This window comes from Strix uralensis, chromosome 3, assembly GCF_047716275.1.
Source record: "Strix uralensis isolate ZFMK-TIS-50842 chromosome 3, bStrUra1, whole genome shotgun sequence".
NCBI classification, from domain to species: domain Eukaryota; kingdom Metazoa; phylum Chordata; class Aves; order Strigiformes; family Strigidae; genus Strix; species Strix uralensis.
In genome coordinates this window covers 69,356,756-69,381,362 of record NC_133974.1, presented here as the reverse complement: position 1 = coordinate 69,381,362, position 24,607 = coordinate 69,356,756, and the positions used below count along the sequence as shown (strand labels likewise).

The following is a 24,607-nucleotide window of genomic DNA, read 5'->3' as shown; positions in this document are numbered from 1 at the left end:
ATCAATAGTGCTCGTGGTATGTCATTTTTGCTAAAGCTAGCAAACAGCAAAACAGAAACATTTGTACTTTTAAAAATACTCTTATTACTAATCTGTATTCCATTTTTAAGGAAACCCGAGTTCAAAACCTATTGACCTCAGCAGCCCTTGCATTGAAACCCAAACAAATATAAAGTATGAACAAAAAATCCAAATGCAAACCAACTAAAGTGCATGATACATATGCATGCACAAGTATCCTAGCTCAGCTATAAGCATATCTATTATAATACCAATCAGTGTACAGGTCAGAAGGGAATGCAAAAAGTAAGAATGATATTAGTGTTAGGTGTTTCAGGAAATCTGTTTTATTCCTTGCGCAAGAAAGCATGATTTGTTGTATTGTTTCTTTCAAGGCTTATACTGCTAAAAAAATGCATACATCTATCACTGATTATTCTGCTGTAAATGCAGGAAAAAGAAGAGTAGAACTGGTCAAAACATTTGTTACATTTAAAGGAGAAAAGGGAGAAAAAATGTTGTTTCACACACTATTATCTAAAGAAAGAACATCGTGACCAAGCAACCTCCTAACTGTTGCAGCCATGGCGCTCATCCATAAAGATCTGCACTAGGTGTTTAATCCACACATCCCCCGCTCCCTTGAGAGTGGCCAAATTTGCACCAAAACATGACCTTTGCAATCAGCTTCACAAAAAAGGGAAAAGTGCTCTCAAAAAATTGACAGTGTCCAAAAGCATATTGCAACAACATTTTGTCTCTGGAACACCCACACTTCTTTTTCAGTGTAGTTTTTTCACATCTTCAATGGTCAGCTGGTGTTTTTATGGATTTTTAAAGAGAAAATTGAGTCCCGTGAGTCCACCATAATTTAAAATGGTCCAATTCACAAAGATGTATTAAAAAAACCCCAACACCCTCAGAGTACAGAATTTAGCATGACATAGCATCACACTTTTCCCCCAGTGTAGAGAAAACAGTGTATTCACACACAGCACAAAACCATTTAAAAATACTTAAACATATAGTTTACATATTAAAAATGTAACTATGGCAAATCAGAATTTACCTTGAAAAAGGCCCACATAGTATGCCACAGTTCAGATAATAATGGCATCTGATTACCAGCTCTAAGGAAACAAAACCCTTAAGTCAAAAGCAAATGAACGAAGCACAGTTTTTCTCAGAACTGCCTATTCAGAGACAAATACAGAGACTGGAAAACTCAGATGAATTTGAGTGCATTTTTCTAAAGCAGCTTTTATGAACTAGGGAAGTCTTAACCTAACATCCTACGCTATTTCAGGATTGGGTACCTTACTGGTTTGATAGTGATCTTCCATTACCAGGTGCAGAATAAGATTGGAAAGTGTCTCAGTGATCTCTTGAGCACCATTTTAAACTGCCACGTAAAGTTCTGGGTAGACAAGAGTCTATCATGCTTTGGTGCAAATACCATATGATTCAAGAGTTCACGGCCTTTCTGGCCAAAGACTCCCAGCATACAATAAAGGAAAACAATTGTATTTTTTCCTCAGAACATGTTTCATTAAATGTGTTTTTCAGATAGGATTTGCAAATGATGCCATGCTGTACAGAGCGATCCACAAACAGGATTCAGCAGCTGCTCCCCTGTTGCTCTGTGCAGATAACATTAAATTTCATGGATGTGGCAGCTCCTGTTGTTTTCTGTCCAATTTTGGAGGAGGGGAGGAGAGAAGATAGGAGGAAGCAGTATCTTATCTATATTGCTCTCTGGCAAACTTCTCAGAAATGCCAAAGAAATGGTGTTAACCCAACTCCGAAACAGAAGCGCTGGTCAGCTGAGAGAAAACACAATGACACCCAGAGGACCTCTTGGGGAGAGGTAGGTGAAGCTGTGTGGGTATGACTTCTGAAGATGAAGAATATGCTACTACTATTTTTGATTTGTAAACTAAGTCATTGCTTAAACAGTTCATTTTAAGGGTTTGGAAATGTGAAATCTCTACCTCTTCTTAAAACAAGACGTGTATCAGGTGATTAAGGTAAACACAACAATTAAAAGGAGTAAGAAAAGTTTGAAATGTTTTTGTAATTACTCCCTAGTCATTGTTAGACTTTCCTGATTAATGTAGTTTCAAATCTTGAGCTAAAAGTACGTAGTAAGGAACTGGTATTATTGTACACACCATGCTGATAGCCTCTCAGCCAATTAAAAAAAATAAATCGCTTTTAACTTTTTAAAACACCTTTGAAAATAAAGACCTAAGACAACATACCTCTCAGTATGCCTTCTGCAAAGACTTTGGAAATACATGTATTTGACCGGCTGTTCCATTTGCAAAGTTGTTGCCATTGAAGATAATAATTGTTCCTCAAAATTCCTCCACAGCTGTGGTAAATGCCTCAGGGCCACCTGAGTCACCCCGGTGCATCACCTAGGTAATGCTAAGGCACAGCCTCCTGGCAGGGAGAAATCCAAGGTGTATCACCTCACCGAGCTCCTGAGGACAGTAGCTTAGAAACAAAAACCATAATTCTTTCTCCAGATGGTTTTCAGCTTGAAGGTTATCTGAATAACCTTATTTTTTCTTTATCATTCCCCACCAAGCTTGCATAAGTCAGAACATACAAGGACACTGACTTTCCATGACCTTGAAGCTACGGGCAGGCCTTGCCCAGCAGAGAACAGTATTCGGCAAATGTTCTCGATGTCCTTTCTCAGAAGCCATCTTTAATTAAAAAATTTGCATAGTGCTGTTGGCAGGAGCTTTTGATGAGGCTCTGCAACAGATCACTTCTCACTGAACTCTGCTGCAGCAGTTGTTCCTGGGAACTACTGCTGACAAGTTAACTGCAAAAATACATACTTAGTAGAACTTTGTAGAGAGAACATTTTAAAAAAAAGTCACTTATGTGCTGGGTAAGGGATTTTTTTCTGTTATTGTTTTTTTTTCTGAGGTGGGGATATTTAACTATTATAGCATACATTGGGGCTTTAGTACAAAGCGAATAATGAGCCAACTTTGTTTGAAAGCTGATAAGCTCCACGCAGAGCACTGGACTTCCAACCTACCAAATGCTTAAGTATGTAAACTACCCCACTGAAGCCGCTGAAGATTTCTTATATATCTAGTGCTAAGCAAACATCTAGTCTTAATTAACTGGGACTCACCCTGGCAGCAGAAAATTAACTAATTTAGAAGGTTTTGGAAATTTTAGGTGATTTCATTAGCAATTTGTTGATATTTGGCCCTTAGTGTTAAGCAATAATAAAACTTGCAGCTAAGAAGAGATACGTTTATTTACAATCCTAAGAATGTCTTTGTTAACACACGAATTAATGGCAATTAATTGCAAATAGTATTGGAAAGATCCCATCAAAAATAATTTTCCCAGAACATATCCTCACCCTGAAAGAAACGTTAACGTTTCCTTCATCCCTCAGACTTGTCAAGCAAGACTTATTTTTAGGAGTACCTCACAATGAAATACTGTACACTGGAGATTTTAAGCGTATAGAGAGGCTGAATAAATCATGACTTTGTTCTTCATTCCCCAGACGGCAAGCAGTGCTCTGTTTAACCGTACTGGTTAGCAGCTGTAGACTAAGCTTTCCTGGCAGTTGTTCTGACCGCAGGTAGAGAATGACACAGACTCGAGCTTATACAAAAGCCACAAGTTTATTATAAATCACATAGCAAACCGTAGCATCTGGTGAAGGAATAGAGGGTGCTTCACATACCTATCAGTTAGGGATCCCTAAACAAGACAATGCTGGGTCTCTTGATTTCATGCCTCTATCCATTGTAGATGCTCGCTGGATGACCAGATCAAAACATACAACGTTGGAAAGATTGTTAGCAAGAAGGTGGAAGAACGGGATCCCTTAGTACAGAGACAAAGGTGGCTTCAGAGAGTTTTGCTACTACAGTGGATGAATCATTTCAGTCACCTGAGAAGTGGTGGTGACTGAACAGCCAGTCGGCTTGCTCTTAGTTCCTCATCCTCATTCTCCATAGAAACTATTTCACTGGTCTTATTTGGAAATTTTTTTCCAACTTAAAACAACTGTGAGCGTATTTTTCTCTTTTAATAAAGCTGTCTCACTGAGAAACTATATATAGCAATAGCAGAAGAGAAGCTTGTAATTTCTACGGACAAGGAAATGGACATGTAAAGAGTTGTGCAGCTTCCCCACAGCCTCCCTGCCTTGTCGGACTCTCCTTGTCAGTCCTGACAATTGCACCATCTATTTCCTTCTACAAGGGAAACATCTCCCGATTCCAGGCCAACCACAATACATATACGGACAAGAAGCTGCGCTTTTCGTATGGCGCAGTACCTGGGCAATCACTGCCACAGGATTTCCCCATCCCCTTTGTTTTAGCCTCCCATCAAGTCTCTCCTGCAGGCTGGACATCAAGTGGGGTCACAGTTAGTTTTGATGAGACGGTCGGTGGTAGAGGGCCCGACAGGAACGGTTCTGACCCCGACCAGCTCCGGCATGTCATTTTCTACTACGCTAAGGCCCGGCTGAAAGAGGGGGTCAGGGACAACGCGCACCCCACTCACAGCTGCAGAGGGAGCCTGGGCGAGGAAAAATTGCTTTCCTTGCTTCGAAATTTCTATTCAAAAGCAACCGAAAAGCAGATGATGTCTTTCTGCGCGCCCTCTCCCCCACGCGAGCGGGAGTGTGAGGGCAAACGCTGGCTACAAAGCGAAGCCGCTGAAGGCACCGCCGGTGGAGGGCGGGGGGGGCCGGTCCCAACCCGGCGGCAGCGGGGTCACGTCCGCCCCCGCCCGCACCCCGGGGACCGACCGGGGCGGCTCGCCCGGGGTTCCCCGCCGCGCCGCGGGTCCCTCCCTCCAGCCCTGACGGAGCGGCTGGGGACAAACAGCCCCCGGGTGCCGGGCCGAGCTGGGGGAAGGGGCAGCCGGGGCGGGGGCGTGCAGGGAGTGTGGGGAGGGGGCACGGCCGGGCGGCTACATCAGCCCCCGCCTGCCCAGAGCCGGGGCTGGCTGCTGAGCCGCCCCACGGCCCCCAGGCGGCGGCGGCGACTGGGGGACTCTGAGGAGGAGCCGCCTGCGCGGCCCAGCGGCGGCGGCGGGCGGGCCGGACACACCGACCGAGCAGCCGCGGCCCGGGGCGGGGAGGGGAGACCGGCAGCGCCATGGCCACCAAGGTGAGCAGCCCCCGGCGCGGCCCGGGGGGTCGTGAGGCGGCTCCGGGGCGCCCCCTGCGCCGAGCCCCCGGACACCGAGCAGGCCTGGCGGAGGGGCTCGGCGGGCAGCAGCCCCTCTCGGCGGCGGGCGGGAGGGAGGGAGGCCCCGCGGGGGACGGGCTGCGTCTTGGGGGTCGGGGGAGCCAGTCCCCTCCCCGGCGGCGGGAGGGAGCGGAGGACGGGGCCGCCCGCTCCCGCCGCGCCGCACTCGGGCCTCGCCGCCGCTGCCCGGCCCCTGCGGGCGGCGCGGAGGGCTCGGCGGGGCAGCGCCAACTCCGGGGCAGGGGAAAGTTGTTTTCTGCTTTTTGTCTGCCCTGCCGTCTCCCCTGCTCGCCCAGTCGCCCCCCGCCCCCCTCTCCGGCTCGCCCGGAGCGACTGTGGGGCCGAAAAGCTGCCGGAGGCCGAGGGCTGCTCCTCCCGCTGCCCGGGCGCCCCTGCCCCGCTTCCACCGTGCCCCGCGGACCGCGGCGGTGGCGGGGAAAGGCCTGGGCCGCCGGCGGGCCCTGACGCCCGGGCGGGGGCCGGGGCGTCCCGGCTGCCTCGCACCCGCCCGGCCGCCCGCGGCATGAGGGCGGCTGATGCAGACCCCCTCGAGCGGCATCCAGGGGGTGGGTGTGTGCTGGAGCCCGGTCCAGAGTGTGCGACCGCGTAATAGGAGAGTCTGGTTGTTAAAAAACAAATAAAAAAGCAGGAAGTGAAATTATTTTGTTCCGTTCTTCAACAGTATCTGCTATGAATGCAACAGTCAAAATTAGCCCATCCTATCTGAAACTGGCCTCTTTCTAAATTAACAATATTTATTTGCTATATCGGTTGACAAAAACATCTCTGCTTGTGTAGGTGTGAGTTAACATCCACCAGCAAATGTCATCTGTAAGTTGGCTAAATATCGCAGAAGGCTTTTTTGGTATTTGAAGCAATACTTTTGAGTCATCTGATTCCATGAACTTGGCCAGCAGTTTAAAAACTTCCTTTTAATGAGGCAGTTCTCCCACAGTACACTATTTGTGTTGCACTTCTCAGTACTGGAGGAATTCTGCATCTTGAATGTGTCAAATTTAATGTGTAAGTAGCTGTCTCTGTAACCATGTAAGTTGATGGTTACTCATGTTTTAGTAAACTTTTTTAGAAGCACAGAGAAGTTGGTTTTAGGCTTCAAAATCACTTGGGCAGTTTAAGAAGTATTAATATAGTGAAATTTATGTTCTGTTGAGGTTTTAGAATATTGTTGATGGACTCAACTTTAATATTGGTGGTTTCCACTGATATGTGGGATGTGTGTATGAATAATATGTAATCAACCTAATTATTAAGAAAAAGATTACTTCAGTGTACACATACACCACATAGTCTAAGCAGATACTGTTCTACAACAGTTTACTGTTTCTCTCCTCACTTTGAGGTGCAGTATCCTCACAGGATCCTGCATTCTGTGCTGAACACATGAAGCCATTTTATTCATACATTTGGAAACTTTCAATTCACTTTTCTTGAAATTAATTTTTTGGAGTCATGGCCTCAGACTGAAGGGTGTATAATTTCTGACTTCCGAACCAGGACTGGTTTGAAATCAGGTGGTGCAATTTTTTTCATTCTACACGTTGCAAGTTATGGTAATTTACTTTAACTTGAAGGTTAAAACTGGGAAGTGATAGTCAGTAAAGACTTGATATTTTGTTGTTATTACTTTGATATGCTGGTAACTGAGAGTAGTACTGAAGAGAACCTTACTTTATTTTCTGTGAGCTTCACCCCAGCGATAGGTCCCTGTCTGTGAATTGCCCGGCTTTGGATGTTAATTTATTAAATTTGTGCAAATGTCAGCTATAGTAAAGGATACACTATTAGAAAAAAATGTGTGTAATTGGATCAAGAAACAGCTTTTAGGAGCTTGGCCAACTAACCAGTGACCGTTTCACTTGGAAAGTAAATTTTGTTTTCAAACTGTAAACAAACTTCTCACCTTCTCCTTGCGCTCCTTCCAAAATAGCCTATTTGTAAAAGAAATATGCAAAGTGTATTTGCATTGTATGTGAAAATGTTAACAAAACTAGACTATAATTAGGCATCTGGAGTGTGAATTTCTCAAACTTTAATGGTGTTGAATCCTATATAGCTGGTAGGGGTGACTGACAGGCCTGGCCTGTGCTGCTCTGGCTATTAGCACTTCCTGAATTAATTCCTGTTTAAACTAGAATATACTTTCCAAGAAGGGCTGGGGAAAAATTCAGTCTTGATTTGAATGCTTTCAGTGATGGAAAAATCTAGTCTGTCCTTTTTTGTTGTTGTTTGACAACTCTCTTGCTGTTGATTTTTTTTTTTTTTTTTTTAAATTTTGAATCTAATTTGCCCAGGTTCTGTTTCAGGCTTTATCCTTTTGTCTACAAGATTTACAGAGGCTTGTATCAAAGTGTTAGGTTTCCGGCGGGGGGAGGGGGGGTGTGGGGGGGAACAGGAATTTCTTCTACAGCTAACTTGTAAACCCTGGCCTTCTTGCCTCCGACTTTGATAAACCACAGCAATTAAGTTTCTAGTGTTTTCCAGTATGAAGACATGGTCTACAGTCATGTAATCTGCTGGCTCTTCCCTGTACCATTCAAACTCACTGGATTTCTTACTGAAATAATAAAAGCTTTTAGGGGAAAGGACTACTATTTTCACACAAAAAGACCTTTATCGATCCTTTCCTACCCTGTTTGTTAACTGGCAACTTGGTAGGGAGTCCTTTGTTGAAATGGGTCACGGTTAGCTGTAGGCCCCAAGTACTGTGGAGGCTGTGAGCTGAGCTAGCAGTCACCACTGCTCCTTCTCCTTCCTTGCTCCTCATCCTGTGCTGTCTGTATGTCCCAGGATCCAACACTTGTCAGGCCTGTCTTTGAGCTACTGTAAGTTGCTGAAATAGCAAAAGATTAACTGGAACAGTGGGGCCACTTTCTCCAGTTCTAGGGAGGTACAGTAGCTGAAAGATTGCTCAGAGATGATACAAGAAGTTGTGTGGGGAGGGGGAGACTTTCATGGTGAAGGGTAGATATATAAATAGGAAATGGAGGATCTGAGACTTCTGGTGGCAGTTCTTTTGTTGGCTAGATCCTTACTGTAACTTGGCAGTGGATTTTGTGGTTCCCTGAAGGCTTGCTCAAGGTCACATGCTCTAAAAACTGAAGCAAGTGAAAAAACAAATCAAAACGAAAAAACGGATTGTTTAGGAGATGCTAACGTCCACAGTTTTACAGTAATTTAACTGAACCTGATTTCAGAGGTAGGCAATTTCCTACCTACATTTAAGAACTGATGCATTAAGATAAATATTTTGGATGCTTCCTTCGGAAACAGTGTTGAGCTTACTAATTCCTTCTTTTTAACTGTGCGTTACAAAAGGCGAAAAGTATCTGAGCCTAAAAGAATAAAGCTTAAAATTTTTTCAAAACTCAGTCACAAAGAAAATGCAGTATTTTAACTATGTTTCTGTGTTAGTTGCTTGCAGAAGCTGCAGATGAGATTCTCATTCTTCTATTTGTTCCTTCTTGACTACTTTGGCCTTTCCTCCTCTTTCCCCACTAGAGTTTGCCAAGTCCCAGCTTTACTCATGCCCTTTCTTTTGTTTTTGAATTTCATTGAATAGGGAGAGCTAGAAATGTCAGGAAGTTATATGCTGGCTTTTAAATTACATGCTCCCTATCTCACTCTATTTTTAAGAGTTATTATTTTAAAATGTAGACAAGTTGTCTTCTTGAACATGCAGATGTTTTACCATTTGTGAAGTCCTAATTTCAGAAGGAGGTGATCATATTAAGAGAAGTTGATAGGTTACATGCATGCTGAGGGTCAAGACAGTTCTTCTGGAACTGCTAATGTGCAGTGAGAATTTTAATTTAAAAGTTGAAGCTGGAACTAGGAGCCGATAATCTCTGATTTATAAGAGTAACACTGTTGAACTTGGTGACATTACTTTCACAAGCTAGGTATTTCACAAGGCAGGTATCGATAAGCTGCATGAGGGTAGGCCCCTCTTAGTGTCAGTAGCAACAGATTTTAATTTGTAACTCTAGGGGCACCTGTATCCCACCATTATGTTCGTGATTGTTCACTCGTCTGTCTACTTTAAGAACTAGTTTATCTGGTTCTGTTTGTAGGGCTGGGCCCTTTTTTATGGGGACAAGTTCCTTGAGATGAAAAATTAGACTGAATATTATGTTCTTAAAAGAAGGTATAGCTTAGCAATACTTGTAAAACACAGAAATGTTCAAGGCTTTTTTGTCCATATAATCATGTTGGATTCTCTTGTGAATGTCACTTACCAAGTATAGTTGAATTTAGCATGGTTCTTGTTGTTGTGTGAGGGAAGAGCATGATTTATGTATGAACATTTTAGGTAGGAAAAAATAACAACACATTAAACTTCAAATAAAGGTTATTTTTCTTAAGTGTGTATCCTTCCTTTCGTCTTTCTCTTTGATTCTATTGCTCTTACTAGTGTAAGGCTCCCCCAAAGAAGTCTCACATTTTCCTTTGTACCATCAGGAAGCTGTTTGTATGTTTGCGCAGAAACAATTCTTTGTTCTGATTTGCAGCTGGGAAGCAAAGCATCCCTCTGTGCTAAACCCTCCAAATACCCAAACTTTTCGTTCTACAAGACTGCCTTCTGTATTGTCATCACTTTGAAAGTAAACTTTTTTAGGAAATTTCATCTTAAGAGACAATTATTCAGTTAGTAAATCTTAATACATCTGTGAGTTGGGATGAACTTCTATGCAGATCACTTCATAACCCATTCAGCACGTCCCACTATTGAATTCAGCAAATTACAAGACGTAATACAAAAAATGAGATTACAGTTGATTTATATATGTAGGATGTGATGAAACAAAACTAATTAGGTGAAGTAATAATTTTGATTTTTATGGTCTTAATCATATAAAAAGTTGTTTGTTTTTTTAAGCTATGATTAAGTAGATGTGAAAATATTTCCTGGGACTTTTCTAGATTATTTTGGTTTGGTGGTTTGTTGGTTGTTTTTTGTTTTTTTTTTTAAGGGGCAACAAGATGACTAGAGAAGGTGAAAAAGTTTGGTAATGCAAATTTACCAGATTCCTGTCCTATTGATGGAGTGAGATGTTATGATGAGCATGAGAACTGATACAGTCTTATTTTATTAAGATACAGGTTTTCTGTTCATCTTTCTGTCTGACGTTATTGATCTCTTTAAAAGTTCAGTGATAAGTGGGTTATGTTGCATTGCAGCAAATAGTAATGCAAGGCTTCTCATTTTGGTGCTGGGAAGCTGAAGAGCGGGTGAGATCTATTTGATGCTGTGCTTGGGTAATGATTTCTCTGACTCAGTTTTTCAAAGTTATTTTAAGCACCTAGGCATTGAGTCATCAGAGACTCATTACCAGAGGTCGTCATTTAAAAACATGATTACAGTAGCTAAAGAGAAGGAAGTCTGGTATCAGATGTCATAAGCTTCATCTGATTTATAGATTCAGTGATTCAGATTTCACTCTGGTAGAATTTCTCCATATATCAGTATTTCAGAAAGAAGTCTTTACAGGTAACTGTGGCTTTGTAAAAAAATTTTTTACTCCATTCTGTCAAGGTTTTCCTCTTTTAGAATTGTCTTCCTCTTTTATAATCTCTGATTTTCAGGTCTTGAAAAAGCTCCTGAAATAGTGAATATCCAACACATTCTTTTGTTCATAAAAACCTCCTTATTTGATTAGGACATATGGCAAATTTCAAGAGTTTACAGAGATTACAAAGGGGAAATGATACAAGAACTTTGCTGTTTTAAATATATGGATTCCCTCCTGTATTAAATTTACGAGGAATGTCAACATTGACAGTGTTGGAAGCAGTCTTGCAAAACATTACAAAAGCAGGTAATAGAGACTGTAAAATAGTGGGAGTGATTCGTTTCAACCAGCACTAAACAGTAGGACAGATCAGCATTTGGATATCTGGAATTATTTAAAGTAAATAATTGTGGCAGTGCTCAGCATTCAAAGCTAAATGTCTTCTATTTGAAAGCATGTTTCACAATTACAAGGTCATTCAAATTCACTTCAAACTTCTCTGAGGGGGCAAAAATCAGAGCTTGGGCATTTACTTTCTGTAGTTGTATTCCTGCTTTCTCAGCAATTTATGACTGGAAAGGAGCTTCCCAAGTAACACAAAGTTCAAAAAACAAAGCAATCTTGTAGTCCAATAAGCAAAATTTAAGTGCTACTGAAGAGAAAAAACATGTGCATATTGCTTACTGGAAAATTTATTTTAAGCTCTGAGCCTTATTGTTTTTTTCCAAAGCAGTCTTTCTCTTTGAGCTTCATATGGGCAAGAAACCTCCATCAAAAAAAAAAAAAAAAAGGGCAATTAAGACCAGAATCACATAACTTTGACAAATAGTCCTCTGTGAGAACCACAGCAGGAGGAGAAGGGCACAAGGGACAACTCTTCTTGTAGGGAGCTGTCTTTATGCAGGCTGATCCAGCTGTTGTGTAGTTGCGAGGGGACATTCAGGACATCGCGTGGTATGAAGGGCACTCGAGCCATCCTGTGCACTGCTTGTAAGAGGGTGTGTGCTCATAGTGAGTGTGCCGGATAAAGTCAAACCAGTGACCCAGTGCATGTGAACAATTTTTTTTGTCGGTAAAAACTCTAATTTCCTCCTGTATTTTAGAGTCGCTCTTCCCCTGGGCCCTGCCCCTTAAAGGAAAGCACTGTGCAGGAGGGGTTTCCACTGTGCAAAGTAGGTGGCTGGGAGGAGGAGGAGGTGGTAGGAGGGTAGGCAGTGCAGCTTGAAGGAGGTCCCGTGGGAGTCCAAGGAAAACAGCTGCTTCTGGGGATGGGCAGCCATGCCTGACCTGGGGTTTCTGCAAGCGGGACTTGCCCAGGTGAAATCATTCAGTCCCACACTTGTAAATATGTGACTGGTGTACAACTGGTTGATGGGCGTTTTCTTACGACTTATAGTTGTGTTATTGACTTCTGCTCTGAGTTGCCATCTGCTCCTCCTTGGCAAGGGAACTGTTGTGCTTTTATTTTGTGTATTCATATGGTATCTCTTTATACACAGTAGGTTTTGGACTTGCTTTGCTTTTCCCAGCCTTCTGAGACTGCAGTTCTCAGAGCAAAAATAAATTGTCCTCTCGATTCTAGTTGAATTCAAGCAAAGTGTTTGTTTTCCTGGCTGATACAACAAAATGGCTAATTTTCAAGAACAGCTATAAAAATTCTCTTAGGATAGTCTTAAACTGGTTCTCCTCTGTGTGAGGATTTTTTTTCTTTGTCATATTATATGGGCAGTTTCCAAAATAAAGACGATTGATATAAGGCTATTACATTTATTGTTCCTGCTAGTTCTGATTTAAATCTTGGGGTTCCCTGGAGAGCCTACACAATTCATCTTTCTGCAACAGTAAGGCCATGACTGATGAGGCACTTCATTTTGTCCTACAGCTTCACCAGATTTGAGAACTAAGCTTAAATGTTTTATTTCCTCCACTGCCTTAATTCTTTTTTGGGGGGTTAAGATTTAATCCAGTAATTGAATATTGCAATAACACACGATAATAAAATGCAATTAGTGCTTACCTAGTTACAGCACAGTTATTTCAGCAGTACTGTAATTTCCTCCCTTAGTAGCCCTGTATTTGTCTTCTGAAAATGATTGCTTATGGAATACAAAATTAAGCATCTTCCTTGCTGCAAATAACTAGACCATATTCTTGGAAGTTTATATATGGTTGTGGAATTGTAATTTTTATATCAACAGCTCTGTCGCATTTTGTTAAGCTGCCAATTTTTCTAGTAATCTGTAAGGAAGCAGAAGTTCAAACTTTCTCTTCTGGTGTCTTTGATGCGTTCTGTCACTGTAAAGGTTGCTGATACAAGAAAAGTTTGTGTGGTGTCCAATTTAAATCAATTCCTAGATAATGGAAGATGGGTATTTTAAAGGAGAAACTTTAAATGTTGTATGACTTAATCCAGTTCTGTGATCCATTATCTCTGTATTTTTTAAAAATTGTTTTTAATTTTTTTTTTTTTACTATAGCCTAAAATAGCTGTAAGTTTGGGTCCATTATAACCCATAAACCTGAACTTTGCCCATTTCTAGAGTAAAGAAGCTTTGTCTGATAAAATGGTAATATGTTTATGGGGGTATAATAGTTTCCTCACTTGTCTTCATGAAATAAAAGTAAACATAGAAATGGTTCAATTATTGGGCTTTCATAAAGTAGTGTTTCTAAAAAGGACTAAGAGATCCTGCAACATTAGTATATTGATTGATGTTGGTTACTCAAGTAGCAGAGCATTTAGCAGAATTTCATGTTGAGGATTTATCTGCTCTTCTGCATTTTAGATTCCTTCCCATCTGTCTTCATGCTATTGAGCACTTGTTTTCCTGTTAATACTACCAGTGATTGGGACTTCAAAGTAGTACAACTATTCTGTTCTGTATCTTACAGGTCAAATTTTATTTGAAGTAGCATCATTTTAACATGCAGCTAGTTTGCTTTGCTGGTTCTTCATTTGCTTCTAGACTGGCCTGTCCAGCTGATACGTTGAAATGCACAACCTGTGATAGTGTGGTGAGTCTGGAAAGGCTTGAAGTTCGTTAGATAACCTTAGCAAAACTTTGTGCCCCTCCAATTACTGGCGTAATTACTGTTTTTTCTAATCTCCGCTCTTAAAGAGGCAGCACTATTGTGTGACTACAAGCTGTCTTAATGAGTAGGTCACAATGTGGCAGTTTTTGTGGTGAACACTGCAGGCTTTTTCTGAAACATTCACCTCTTACTGGCTTCGTTCTTTGGGGACAGGACTGCAAGGGTACGATACTGATTGCCCTGAAGTTTCAGGCAAACAGGGGACTTGGCATGGCAGACTTTGGAAACACACAGTTAAATATTGGTTCAGCAAACATTTGCAAGTGTTGCAGTTCGATTTCAGAGACACAGTAATGATTAATGTAGGCAGAGATTTTAATCACACGAGATAAATGCATCCTGCCTAACATCTGTAAATACAAACCGATGCTGTACTTGCCACAGTTTTAGGTCCTGCTGTAGCTGGAATTACTCTTCTCAAACTTGAAATTGTTTAGTCCCCAGTCTATTTGGGGACCTGGAATAGGTTGGTATTCAGAAAGGAAAATATGGGAAACTCTGGGCACTTGGAGCAGTGCTGTAAATTGATTCTGAAAAAGGTCTTCTGATATAATTGGAGCTTCTCTCTCATGGTTAGAAGTTTGGCAGTACATTGTTAATAACTGATGATTGGTTCATAAGTAAGGTTTTAAACAGGAAAAAAAAGGTGCTTAACCCAACTGAAAGCTCAGATGTGATTCACAGGAGTATCTGAGTCAGTATTTGGAAACATCTCTAAATCATATGGATGTCTTGCATGTATTTCTGCAACTGAATTCCCCTTGCTTCTGTGTTACTTGGGTGCATGGGGATTCTGTTATTTGATTTGACAGTGCTCATTGAAAAACTTGTCTGAATACCGCAAAAGGTAACCAAGCACCTCTTTTAATAGTGCATGATGTTTCTTTTGAAAGTATTGGAATTTGAATGCTGCTTTTTAAAACTACTGAGCTTCTTACAGATAATCCAGACTTCAACAGTGCTCAAGAATTTTGTAAACCTGGAAAATACCACAATTTCTCTTTGTTTGTTTTTTTTTTTTTCCATGATCTGTGGCAGTGGTTGTCTACCTACCTGATTTGTAACTGCGTAGAAAGAAGCTAGAACTTATTTGAACACCTGAAGATTTTAAGATCTGTTACATTCTAACACTTTTAAGACATCTTAGTCTTGTAACCATTTTAGGCCTCATACAGCATCAATAACTTTTAGTCCTAGATGCTTGAGCTGAACAAGGGTCCTCCTGAAGTGTAGGAATTCATTTGAGTGCAAGTTCTTAGTGTGCATGCTGCCTGTAATGCTGGCCTGGAGTGTGTTCCAGTGGGCTTTGGGGTGTGCTGATGCTTGCTTACAGGTAGACAGCTATAAAGAAGCTCATGTTCTGTAAATCAAAAATAAGATACTTAACCAAAAATGAGCAGGACTAGCCTGAACAGAGTTCAGGTGGTCTTTCCAGACCAAAAAATTATTTTCACCAAGGCAGCAAAGTCCTTTGTGGTAGACCTGAAGAGCTAATCTGTCCTCACTGAGGAGGGCCTGAGTTGCTGAAGAGGCTAGTAAGTCATTGTCTTTATTACTAGAGAAAACATTTCCAAGTCTCTTTCACACTTGAAAACTTGCCTAGTCCCTTCTTTCTTATACAAAGTCATACAGAAATGGTTTCAAGGCAAGCTTTATTACACCTTTGTTCTAATTCTTAAAGTGCCAGTGGTTCAAGCCACATGCATGTTGGTAGGAATAATTATTGTCCCTTACCCTATAAACACTTCAAAATTTGTATTTTGTGCTTTTTGGAAACTCTTCGTGCTTTAACCATTTTCTTGCAGTATGAGGTAGATTTTTTTAATCCAGTGCAAATACTTAATTAAATACCTGCCTGAAGTATTGTAAGCACATGCAGCTTTGAGGCTGAAGAGGAGCTCCCTGTTTTGCGTCTCCTCTGTCTGCAAGCGTGTTTTATTAGCAGGAAGAAATTATGCAAGTCCTTGTTTCTTAGCTTTTTATCTGTATTTAATTGGCTTCTAATGTGCTCATAGTCAGTGGTGTTGACTTCAAATGACTAGCTGCAGGCTATTGAGCTTGTTTTAGGGTTGAAAAATTGCTCAGAAGAAAGTGAGCCATCAGGTCAGGAGACACGTTTTTAATGTGAGTTTGTAGAATAATGTGAGGATCCAGCAGTCAGAGCTGGTGAGGAAACTTGAAGTAATGATATCTGAGTACTGTGATCTCTCTTAGTTCAGAAGTGCAGTTCTTGACTGAATTTAGTTTCACTTTTTGGATGAATTTGTTTTAATTCTGATGTTGCCCAAAACAAAAAAACCAATTGTGTTAGAAAAGAAATTTAATACTAAAGGAACATTTTTATTAAGTGAATTTTAAATTTTACTTATTGGCTAGTAGTTTTTTTCTAGGCAGATGTTGTTGAGCACGTACACAAGAACAGTGATGCCTAGCACTGTACAAGCAATATGTATTTTCTCCATTTGGTTTGTATTAGTTAAAAATATAAGCATTGCGGTCTTTTCTTCTTTGTAATAAACCTTTATCACTTTAACTGTCAGTTTCTAGGATAATGTATAATCTGTTGAATTCTAGAGGTAAGGCTTCTGTAGGAGCCTATCTGAGAAGACAGTGTCCCTAGTGTCCTCTTACGCTTCCATCTTCAGTTTTTTGTTTGCTTCTTGTCTCTTAGGAATGCCTGTGAGAGGAACATGTGTAGAGATTTCTTTCCTGTAGGCAGGACAGAAGTTAGCTGCCTTTCCAGACTGAGAGGCGTAGGCACTTGAAGAGCTGCTTGATATTTCTGTATAGGCTATCCAAATGTACACTTTGCCTAGCAGTCTGGTACAGTTGTAATGGAGGGACTAAAGTGAAGAGGTGTTTTTTGTCAAATCATAGATAGCCCTGGTCATTGCAGCTGCTGCAGTGAGAATCTCTTCAGTCTTGGAGTACTTACTGACTTTTGGATGTGCTTGGGTTTTAGGATAAAGGGTGCGGGAAAGGTTTAAATCTGTCAAAGTGATAGCCACTGTTGAAAGAAAGATAGTGTTCTCAGTGCTCTGAGGTGGGGGGCTCCTGCGTATGTTTCTGAAGCACTTCTCTTAGTGTTTTTTTTCTGAGCTCTTTGGACACCAGTTGCTTTAAACTTCTCGTAGTACCTTTAGTAATATCCAAATTGGGACTTAGCCTGTGTTTTCACTTGCTGAGAGTTTTTTCAAAGATGTATTGATTAAAACGTGATGTCTTGAGTAGTCTGTCTGTGAATGGTGAAATGAAACAATGGTTAAACTGTTTAGAGCCTTGCCTACCCTCATTGTTTCTGTAGCTTTACTGATACAATGAAGACAGCTAGGGGTTTAATGCTGATTCTTCAGCTGCTAACAAGTCAGATGTCTTGCAGTTGTTCTAAGCAGTAAACTACCTCAAAACAATATTAGACAGTAATCACAAGGCAAATTGCTGCGGAGTATTGCCACTTTTTAGATTAAATGCTTCAAAATGAAGCATTTAATCTAAATGTTGTTCTCTTAAATGTTATCAAAAGATACTGCCAATTTCTGAACTGATTTATTTGCAGCTAGGTTTTTTTCTTTTTATTTTTCTTTCTGCTTTCTCAATTTGTCTCATCCTGGGATCCTCAACCTGTATCCTAGGTATGCTATTTTTGTTTTGTTCTCTTAGAACTGCCCTTTAGAATGAATATTTTATTACTAAACCCAGTATTGGTGGGAAAAGCAGTTCTGAAATAAAAAAACAACCCAACCAAAAACCCTCCCCAAAAATGTAACAAAACCCAAACCCACATCCAAAAAACTTCTAGTAGAGAATGAATAATACGAAGTCTGGGAAGAAAGAAATGCATTTTACTGTTCTGTGCTTCCAGGTGTGATGAACGTATTGCTTACCAGTGTTTCACAAGCAGCTGGTTTCAAAGTCTTATGCTTACTAGAACTACTGAAGAATATTTGTACTAAGTGATGCAGTTTTTGTAGCAAACCTTTCTGGAGCTTATTCATAACAGAAATGTTACTGGAGTTATTTGAGGTGACCAAAAGCCCTTTGTTGTTCATTCCAGCTAAAAGCTTAAGCTGCTGTCCTAGAAGAAAAGTGCAAGTCTGCTTACTGTCAAGGCTATTTAAAATTTAAGGGCTTGACTTGTGAAGAAGAGTCCTAGCTCAAAAATAGAAAAAAGCTGATGCTAACAATTAACTTTTTTTAAAAAGGCATTTTACCAGGCTTCCCAAATTATGGTCCTGCTTCTGTAGTGGAATACAGGTTTCTCTGAAAATATTTATCTGCCTCATTTACTTTCCAAAATAGAAATATAGAATAGAAATACGGAATCCTTTCTGTGAATCTGGGAACTGCTGCCACCAACAGTAGAACAGGAAACTGGAGGCGAAGCATGAACCTGGAAGGTGCTGCTATCCTTGCTGCTGTGATACAGGAGTTGTCTTTCTGAGACAGTAGCACCAAGCAAATTAAACCTGTGAATCCCTGTCCCTTGAAAAGGGTACTGCTGGATGGCTGAAGCACTGAACTGCTGAAGCGCTAGCAGCTAGAAGGAAGGCGTGCATTTATCATGGGAATTTCATGCTATGAACCTTTTTTGGTATTTCCTTTGTACTATCTGCCACTGCCGGCTGTCCAAGAGAAGCCGTTGTGGTACAAGTTTCCTACTTTTAACACTGGCTGAAACAGATGAGTCTATGGCATAACACAGAGCTCTTTGTAATACAATGAAGTCCTGCCCATAGGGAAAGCATTTTCAAAGGTGTGTCCAATTTTTGAGCAGCTTCTCCAATTTTAGATCTATAAAGCATACTTCCATTGTAACCCAACAATTCTGCATCAGGATGTCCAGTGTTACAAAAACATTTTGCTTCACAAGTGTGAACTTAAACAAAAAACAGTAGTCACTATGTGGATCGTTAATCATTCTTATCAACAGACAGTCAGACAGGGAAGCTATTATAAAAGCTGCTGTGAGCACAACTGATGTGCATTAGGTGGTAGTCTGTATGCTCATGGCTAGTGAGGAATGCACAGTGGTTTTCGTTGTCCTACTTCATGAAAGAGCTAGCCTGCTGCAGGTGAACTGTGATGCAGGCAAGTGTGTACCTGTGCACATCAGGATTGTCCGACTTGGGGGTAAGTTGCTCTACCATCTGAACCTAACATCTCTCTTGAGTGAAATATCTTAGAAAAGGCAGAAAGATTCTTCTTATGAGAAATAGGTGCTTCTGTTGCTTTATCACCTCTTCCAAGATTCTGTGGGAAATACAGAAAATTCGGTCCGTTGGGATGTCTGCTGAGATCTTGGATAATCCTCTGGTAACTTCATGTGGTGATAATGTAATCCTTCATTGGAATTTTATTTTAATGACTTTTGCTAGCCAACTTCCTTCCCACTTAATTTATGCTAAGAGTCTTGACACACTGACAGGTGTAGTTGCATAGTCTTATGTCTGCTTGCAGAACTAAGTTGGCAAATGCTCTTGGTTTCGGTTTTCTCCTCTTGGTTTTTAATATTTTGGGAACAGGGGCGAGGTACCCCACTCAGACAGAAGTAAGTAATGGAGAAAAGCTAAGTCTGTTCCATGTCTGCAGAGGAATAATACTTTTTGCTAATATAGGTACTGCTTTTTCAATGTGAGAATCTTTTGTGTTTTAATCTGCTTAGGCATGATTGCTATTATTATTCTAAAAAGATAGTAATAGTGATTGATTGCAATGCTAAGAATTTCTAGAAGTTGAGAGGCTCCACACTGTAATGTCAGTAAATCTGTGAACTGGGAAACTCAGTCCAGATGTGTAACTACAGCAGATAGCTCCAAAGAATGCTGATGTAACACTGAGAATTACCGCTTTCCTTTCTATTTTTTCTTATTATTAAAATCTAAATGCCTATACCCATACTGCTGAAAAACTCATTTTCCTTTAATAAGGAGGAATTCTTACTGGTTTCCCCCTGTCCTCAACTTGTAGAGAAAACTGCTGGCTCCCTCTCATTCCAGAGAAACAGCAATATACACCAAAGCTGCAGGGATGCTGGGGTTCAGAGAGTCCTTTCCTCCTTGGCATGCATTGTGCTGGGGTTCTGCTTAATCCATGACAGCCTTTTCTCACACGAGGAGCCCAAGATAGATGTCAGGAAATGTTACAGACTCCTAGTAGAGGTGCAGGAAGCTCCACTGCCACCTGAGCAAAGGGAGGCAGTACATGTGCAGTACAGTGACTGGGGTCTGCTTTCTGGTCGGTGAAATCTGTTTAAGCTTTTTTGGTTAGCAGTACTTTTTTTCAAAGAATCTGACAAAACAGCTTCAGAATCCAGAACCAGTTGTATCTTGAGGAGGGGAGAGTGGAGAAATAGGTGCAGCCAGTAAAAGAAACTACTTTTCTTATAGCTAATAGATTGATTAACAATTCTTACTTGTTTTGCACGTTTGCAGTATTCTGTAAATGAAGCAATGGCTTTCATTCCACTAACGAAATGTTTGCATCTCTGAAGTTCCTGTAGTTTTTGGATCGTTTGATCCTTTTACATGTGATCAGAAGTAAATGTTAATTAGGGGTAGTTACTGTAACAAGTGTAACTTTTTTTAAACCTGTATTTTGAAGAAGTTGCCTTTGTGGTGTTTGTTCTGTGATCTTTGGAATTTGTCAAAGATTCATCTTCTATAAATATTCAAATTTCCTTAAGCTTAGACCTAATATTTGATGCATGTATTGCAGTGCCCAGGAGCTAAAATCCTCTTCTTGTTAAATGCTTTCTTCTCTCCATGCCCATATGCTATTTTGCGTAAGTGGCAACAATCTGACTCTAAACCATAACTGCTACTTGGATGTAGTGTTTGTGGCCAGTAAGTAGGAAAAAGTTTATTGCAAAACCAAACCATTTTCCTTTTTATAGCATTTTGGAACTGGTTGTCAAAAATTTAAATAGGGTTGGGACTGATGCCACTGCCCTAGGGAAGGCTAGAGGGTTTTCCATTGTTAACAATAAACTTATTAAATTGAGGGAAAACATTTAGTCACTTAATTTCACTTCAGAATTGGTCGAGTTTGTACAATTTTTCCTATTAAATCTCAACAGTAGGAGGGTAGTGTTAAAGCTTACTTGCCAGGAGTTCTTAGGGACTTAATTCCCAAACCAAGCAAATGAGCCCAGAAATGCAAGAGAAACGGAGAGTACCAGCAAAAAAATCTGGAGAATGTATTTGAGACGTCAGTATATGGATCAGGTTACAGATGTACCTCAAATGCTTAATGCTCTGTAATAATACATTTCTGTAGTATTGGGAATCTTTTTTTATTTTCAATTTCTTAAACTGCAGTAAGGCAAAAGTTACTGGGTTTGTTAATTTTTTTCCATCTCCTTTTTTTTTTTTTTTTTTTTTTTTTAACAACTTGTTGAAACAGGCATCCGGAGCAGGTGAATGAATAGGCTTTGGCATAATGATTTTATTAAATTCTATGTATCTCTCTTGGTCTCTCTTTCCCTACAAGCTGAATACTTCCAGATTTTTCTGAGTAACTTTATTTCCCTGCTACATCTGGAGAACCTAGTATTTGCATCTGTTCTCTTACTAGACACAAATATGTCTTACCTTTTCAGTCTGGTCATTACTGTGGGATGTTTTGCCAGTTTTCCTGAAGGCTGGTAAAATCTGCCCTTGTCCTGGTGAATTGTCATCATTCCTGTGAATAAAAGAAAGCACTTAATACTATGGTGTACTACTTGAAGGCTAAGAAGGCTGCCTGGTTAAGAAAGCGACTTTCCTCGTGGTTTGATGCCTAGCATCTGAGTGTTGTTCAATTGACTTGCAGGAACTGGATAAGTATTGGTAACCTGCTGTAAAAAGGACATGTGTAATGCCTTCATCTACCGCTGCTGAGGGGAGAGGCCTGGAGGGTGGTGCTTTTTACACCCCTACTTCAAATGTTCTTGTATTTCAAAAGGTATGCTGCTTCTCATTGGTTTACTTTCTAAGGAAAGTACAGCAGCTTATTCTTATATTTGCATGGAGGCCTGATTTACTGCTGAAAGGAAAGCACTCTGTTATTACTGAAATAATTTTTTTCCTCTTCATCTTGGTTTTGCAGGGCATAATCTGAAAGTGCTGAAAGCCTCAGTGCTAAGGGAAAAGCTTTCATGCAAGGAAGCGTTCAGAGTGCTTGGGACACAGTTTTCTGCGATGTTGTACTTCTCTAGTGGAGAAGACTAAGTGTTTGATTTGTTGTGCACATGGTTCAGGGTTAGCTTTGTCAGCTGAACTACAGCATATGCGTTTTTTCTTGGCTCTGTTTTTATTTACACTGAAGTAAAGTATCTCTTGGCCAGCCAGAAGTATTTCCACATGATACTCATGAAATTGAAATGTGGGGGTAGGACGTTGTATTTTTTCTCAGTTTATGTCAGAATAAGGGATGTCTAGGTGGGGATCATAACAACCTGCAATTTTCAGACAGGCAAGGCTTGATGGTGAATGTCTGTCTTCTGGTATTTTTTTCCTGTCACATAACTTGCTTTCAACAGAAATCATGATTTTACTGTCATCTTTATGGCAGAAACAATTCGTTTTTGAACCTCATTACTGTACACAGTGTCTGACGTTATTAGTAACACCAGTATAAAATTGTTTTTCTTGGATTTAGTTTTTAATCTGCAGGAACAATGTCCCCTTCTGTATGAGCTCAGCCAACTAAAGCATTATGTCTTACTGGTGAAGATGAGACCATAGCCTTGCCTCTTTCAAGATGTGTTAAGGAAATTGGCATGTTTCCTGAAGTAAACCTTCTGCTGCTCTTAATCCTGTATGAGCTGGAGAAATAAGGGCTATGATGTAATCTATATTGAGTATTGATATTTTTGTTATAACTGTCAGTACTGTCTGTTAAAACCTGTACTTTTTCTGTTTGCCTTTCCTGACCTGTAGTCTAGCTTTCCCTTTTGCTGCTCTTTGATACTTCAGCATTGGCATTAATCAGATAAAATAATCTATTAATTACTTCTGGGGCACCTGGCTAACATGAAGACTTGAAGTGTAAATAATAACACTTTTATCTCTTATAAGTTCTAGTGGTGTGATGAGTTTTCAGGGGAAAAGAAGCTTAGATAAAGGGTTTATTGTGGTCAGGTTTAAAGTTTAATATGCTAGTTTAAATGGAAGGCTAAAACTTTGATTCTAGATCTTCCTTTAAGAGTCAGGGGGAAAACATATGTAGTTTCTCTCTGCATCCATTTCAACAGTTTGTGAGAAAATATAGTCCCTTTGTGATTCCAGAGGGCTTTCTCTACTTTTAGTTCGGAAAGGAATTTAATAAAAACAATAGAAAGATGTTTGGGAATACAATTTTAGCCCACGTCACAATTCTTTGTATAAAAAAGCAGAACTGTTCTTTAAATGTTAGATGACTTCCTCAGTGTTTCAAACATAACATTTCTTTATGAAGTGTAGTAGCAGAGCCTTTGTATGCCTAAACACTTAAAAATTAGGTTGGTTTTGTTTTTTCTTCCCCTCTCATGCCAACACGTAACAGGCCTACTCTTACTCTTTGTGATTTTGTGTAGTTCCTCCTGTATACAAAGTCTCCAAACAAATTTTACATACTGCTTTTTATGTGCAGCGGTTACTTAGATCTGCAATTACTTGTTTTCTTTTTCTGAATTGCTTGCTCTATGAAACAGTTACCTTTATCCCAACTGGAGTTAGAACATGTCTTGTAGAAAAAAAAAAAATTAATTGGATTGTTAGCTAAAGTTAGAAGCCTTTTCTTCTGCTGGAAATAGTTCTGTACATGGCAGAGAACAGCCAGTCTTAAAATGTGAATCCTCCTGGAAAACGATGATCACTTCTAGCAAGCTTCACAGGAGATTTTCATCTTGTAAAGTTTGCGTTAGTGTTCAGTTTGGAGTTCAAATTTAGGAAATGTTAGCTTCCTACATGCTGAGTTGCTCTTTGTATATCCAGCCTTACCCCACTTACTATTTCTGCTACAGTTGTGCTGATGCTTCCTTCATGAAATCTTCTAAGTAAGCTGTAAGACTCACTACTGTATTCTTTTTTCACATACAGGCTCGTGTTATGTATGATTTTGCTGCTGAGCCTGGAAACAACGAGCTGACCGTCAGTGAAGGGGAGATCATTGTAATTACCAACCCGGTAAGAAAACTGAGATGGAATCAAGGCTTCAGTGCGCTTTCCTGACCTACTTCTAGCAGATGAAAGAAAAAAGATGCTAGGTGATATCTGAAAGCCTGGCCTACCCTCCGCTGAAGAATTAGCGAATAAACTTAAATATAAACTTAAATACAAAGAATTTTCTAGTAGTTTTGTGGAAACAAATGCAATGAGCAGTTTTGGAGGACAGGGGCCCTCAGATGGTGCCTGTGCACTCAAGAATTTGCTGATCTTGTTCCCCTCTAAAGAGAGCTGGGTGCCAAGGCAGAGGAAGGAGCTAATGATGGTGATCCCTTTACAGCTGAATGGGTTGTCTTTTTTTGTGTGCTTAATGTTCCACATCTTGTGTGTATGTAATCTTTCAGGTGCTTGGCACTTGCATGTAAATTTGACCTGCCAGCTCCCTTCTCAGTTTTGAGTTTCTTAATGACTTCAGCATTCCAAGTTTGTTCAAAGAACTTCTGACAAAATTTGTTACTAAATCTGGGTGTCCTTTCATAATAAAGGAATATGGACAAGGCACTGGGAGGGAGTGGTGAAAATACTATAGTAATGCTATCAGGGAGTTCTT

At 40.4% G+C, this 24,607-nt stretch overlaps 1 protein-coding gene across 2 annotated transcripts in view; it reads left to right on the top strand.

Moving 5' to 3' along the window:
* The first annotated feature begins 4,978 nt into the window (after nucleotides 1-4,978).
* SNX9 (sorting nexin 9) overlaps nucleotides 4,979-24,607 on the top strand; it is a 64,446-nt gene continuing 44,817 nt past the window's right edge. Inside the window, exons 1-2 of one of the 2 annotated variants that reach the window (XM_074862764.1) lie at nucleotides 4,979-5,168; nucleotides 23,932-24,018. In XM_074862764.1, coding sequence (XP_074718865.1) covers nucleotides 5,157-5,168; nucleotides 23,932-24,018 — 99 coding nt within the window. In that variant the 5' untranslated portion in view covers nucleotides 4,979-5,156. The remainder of the gene's footprint in view (nucleotides 5,169-23,931; nucleotides 24,019-24,607) is intronic. The other variant, XM_074862763.1, reaches the window with a different exon arrangement.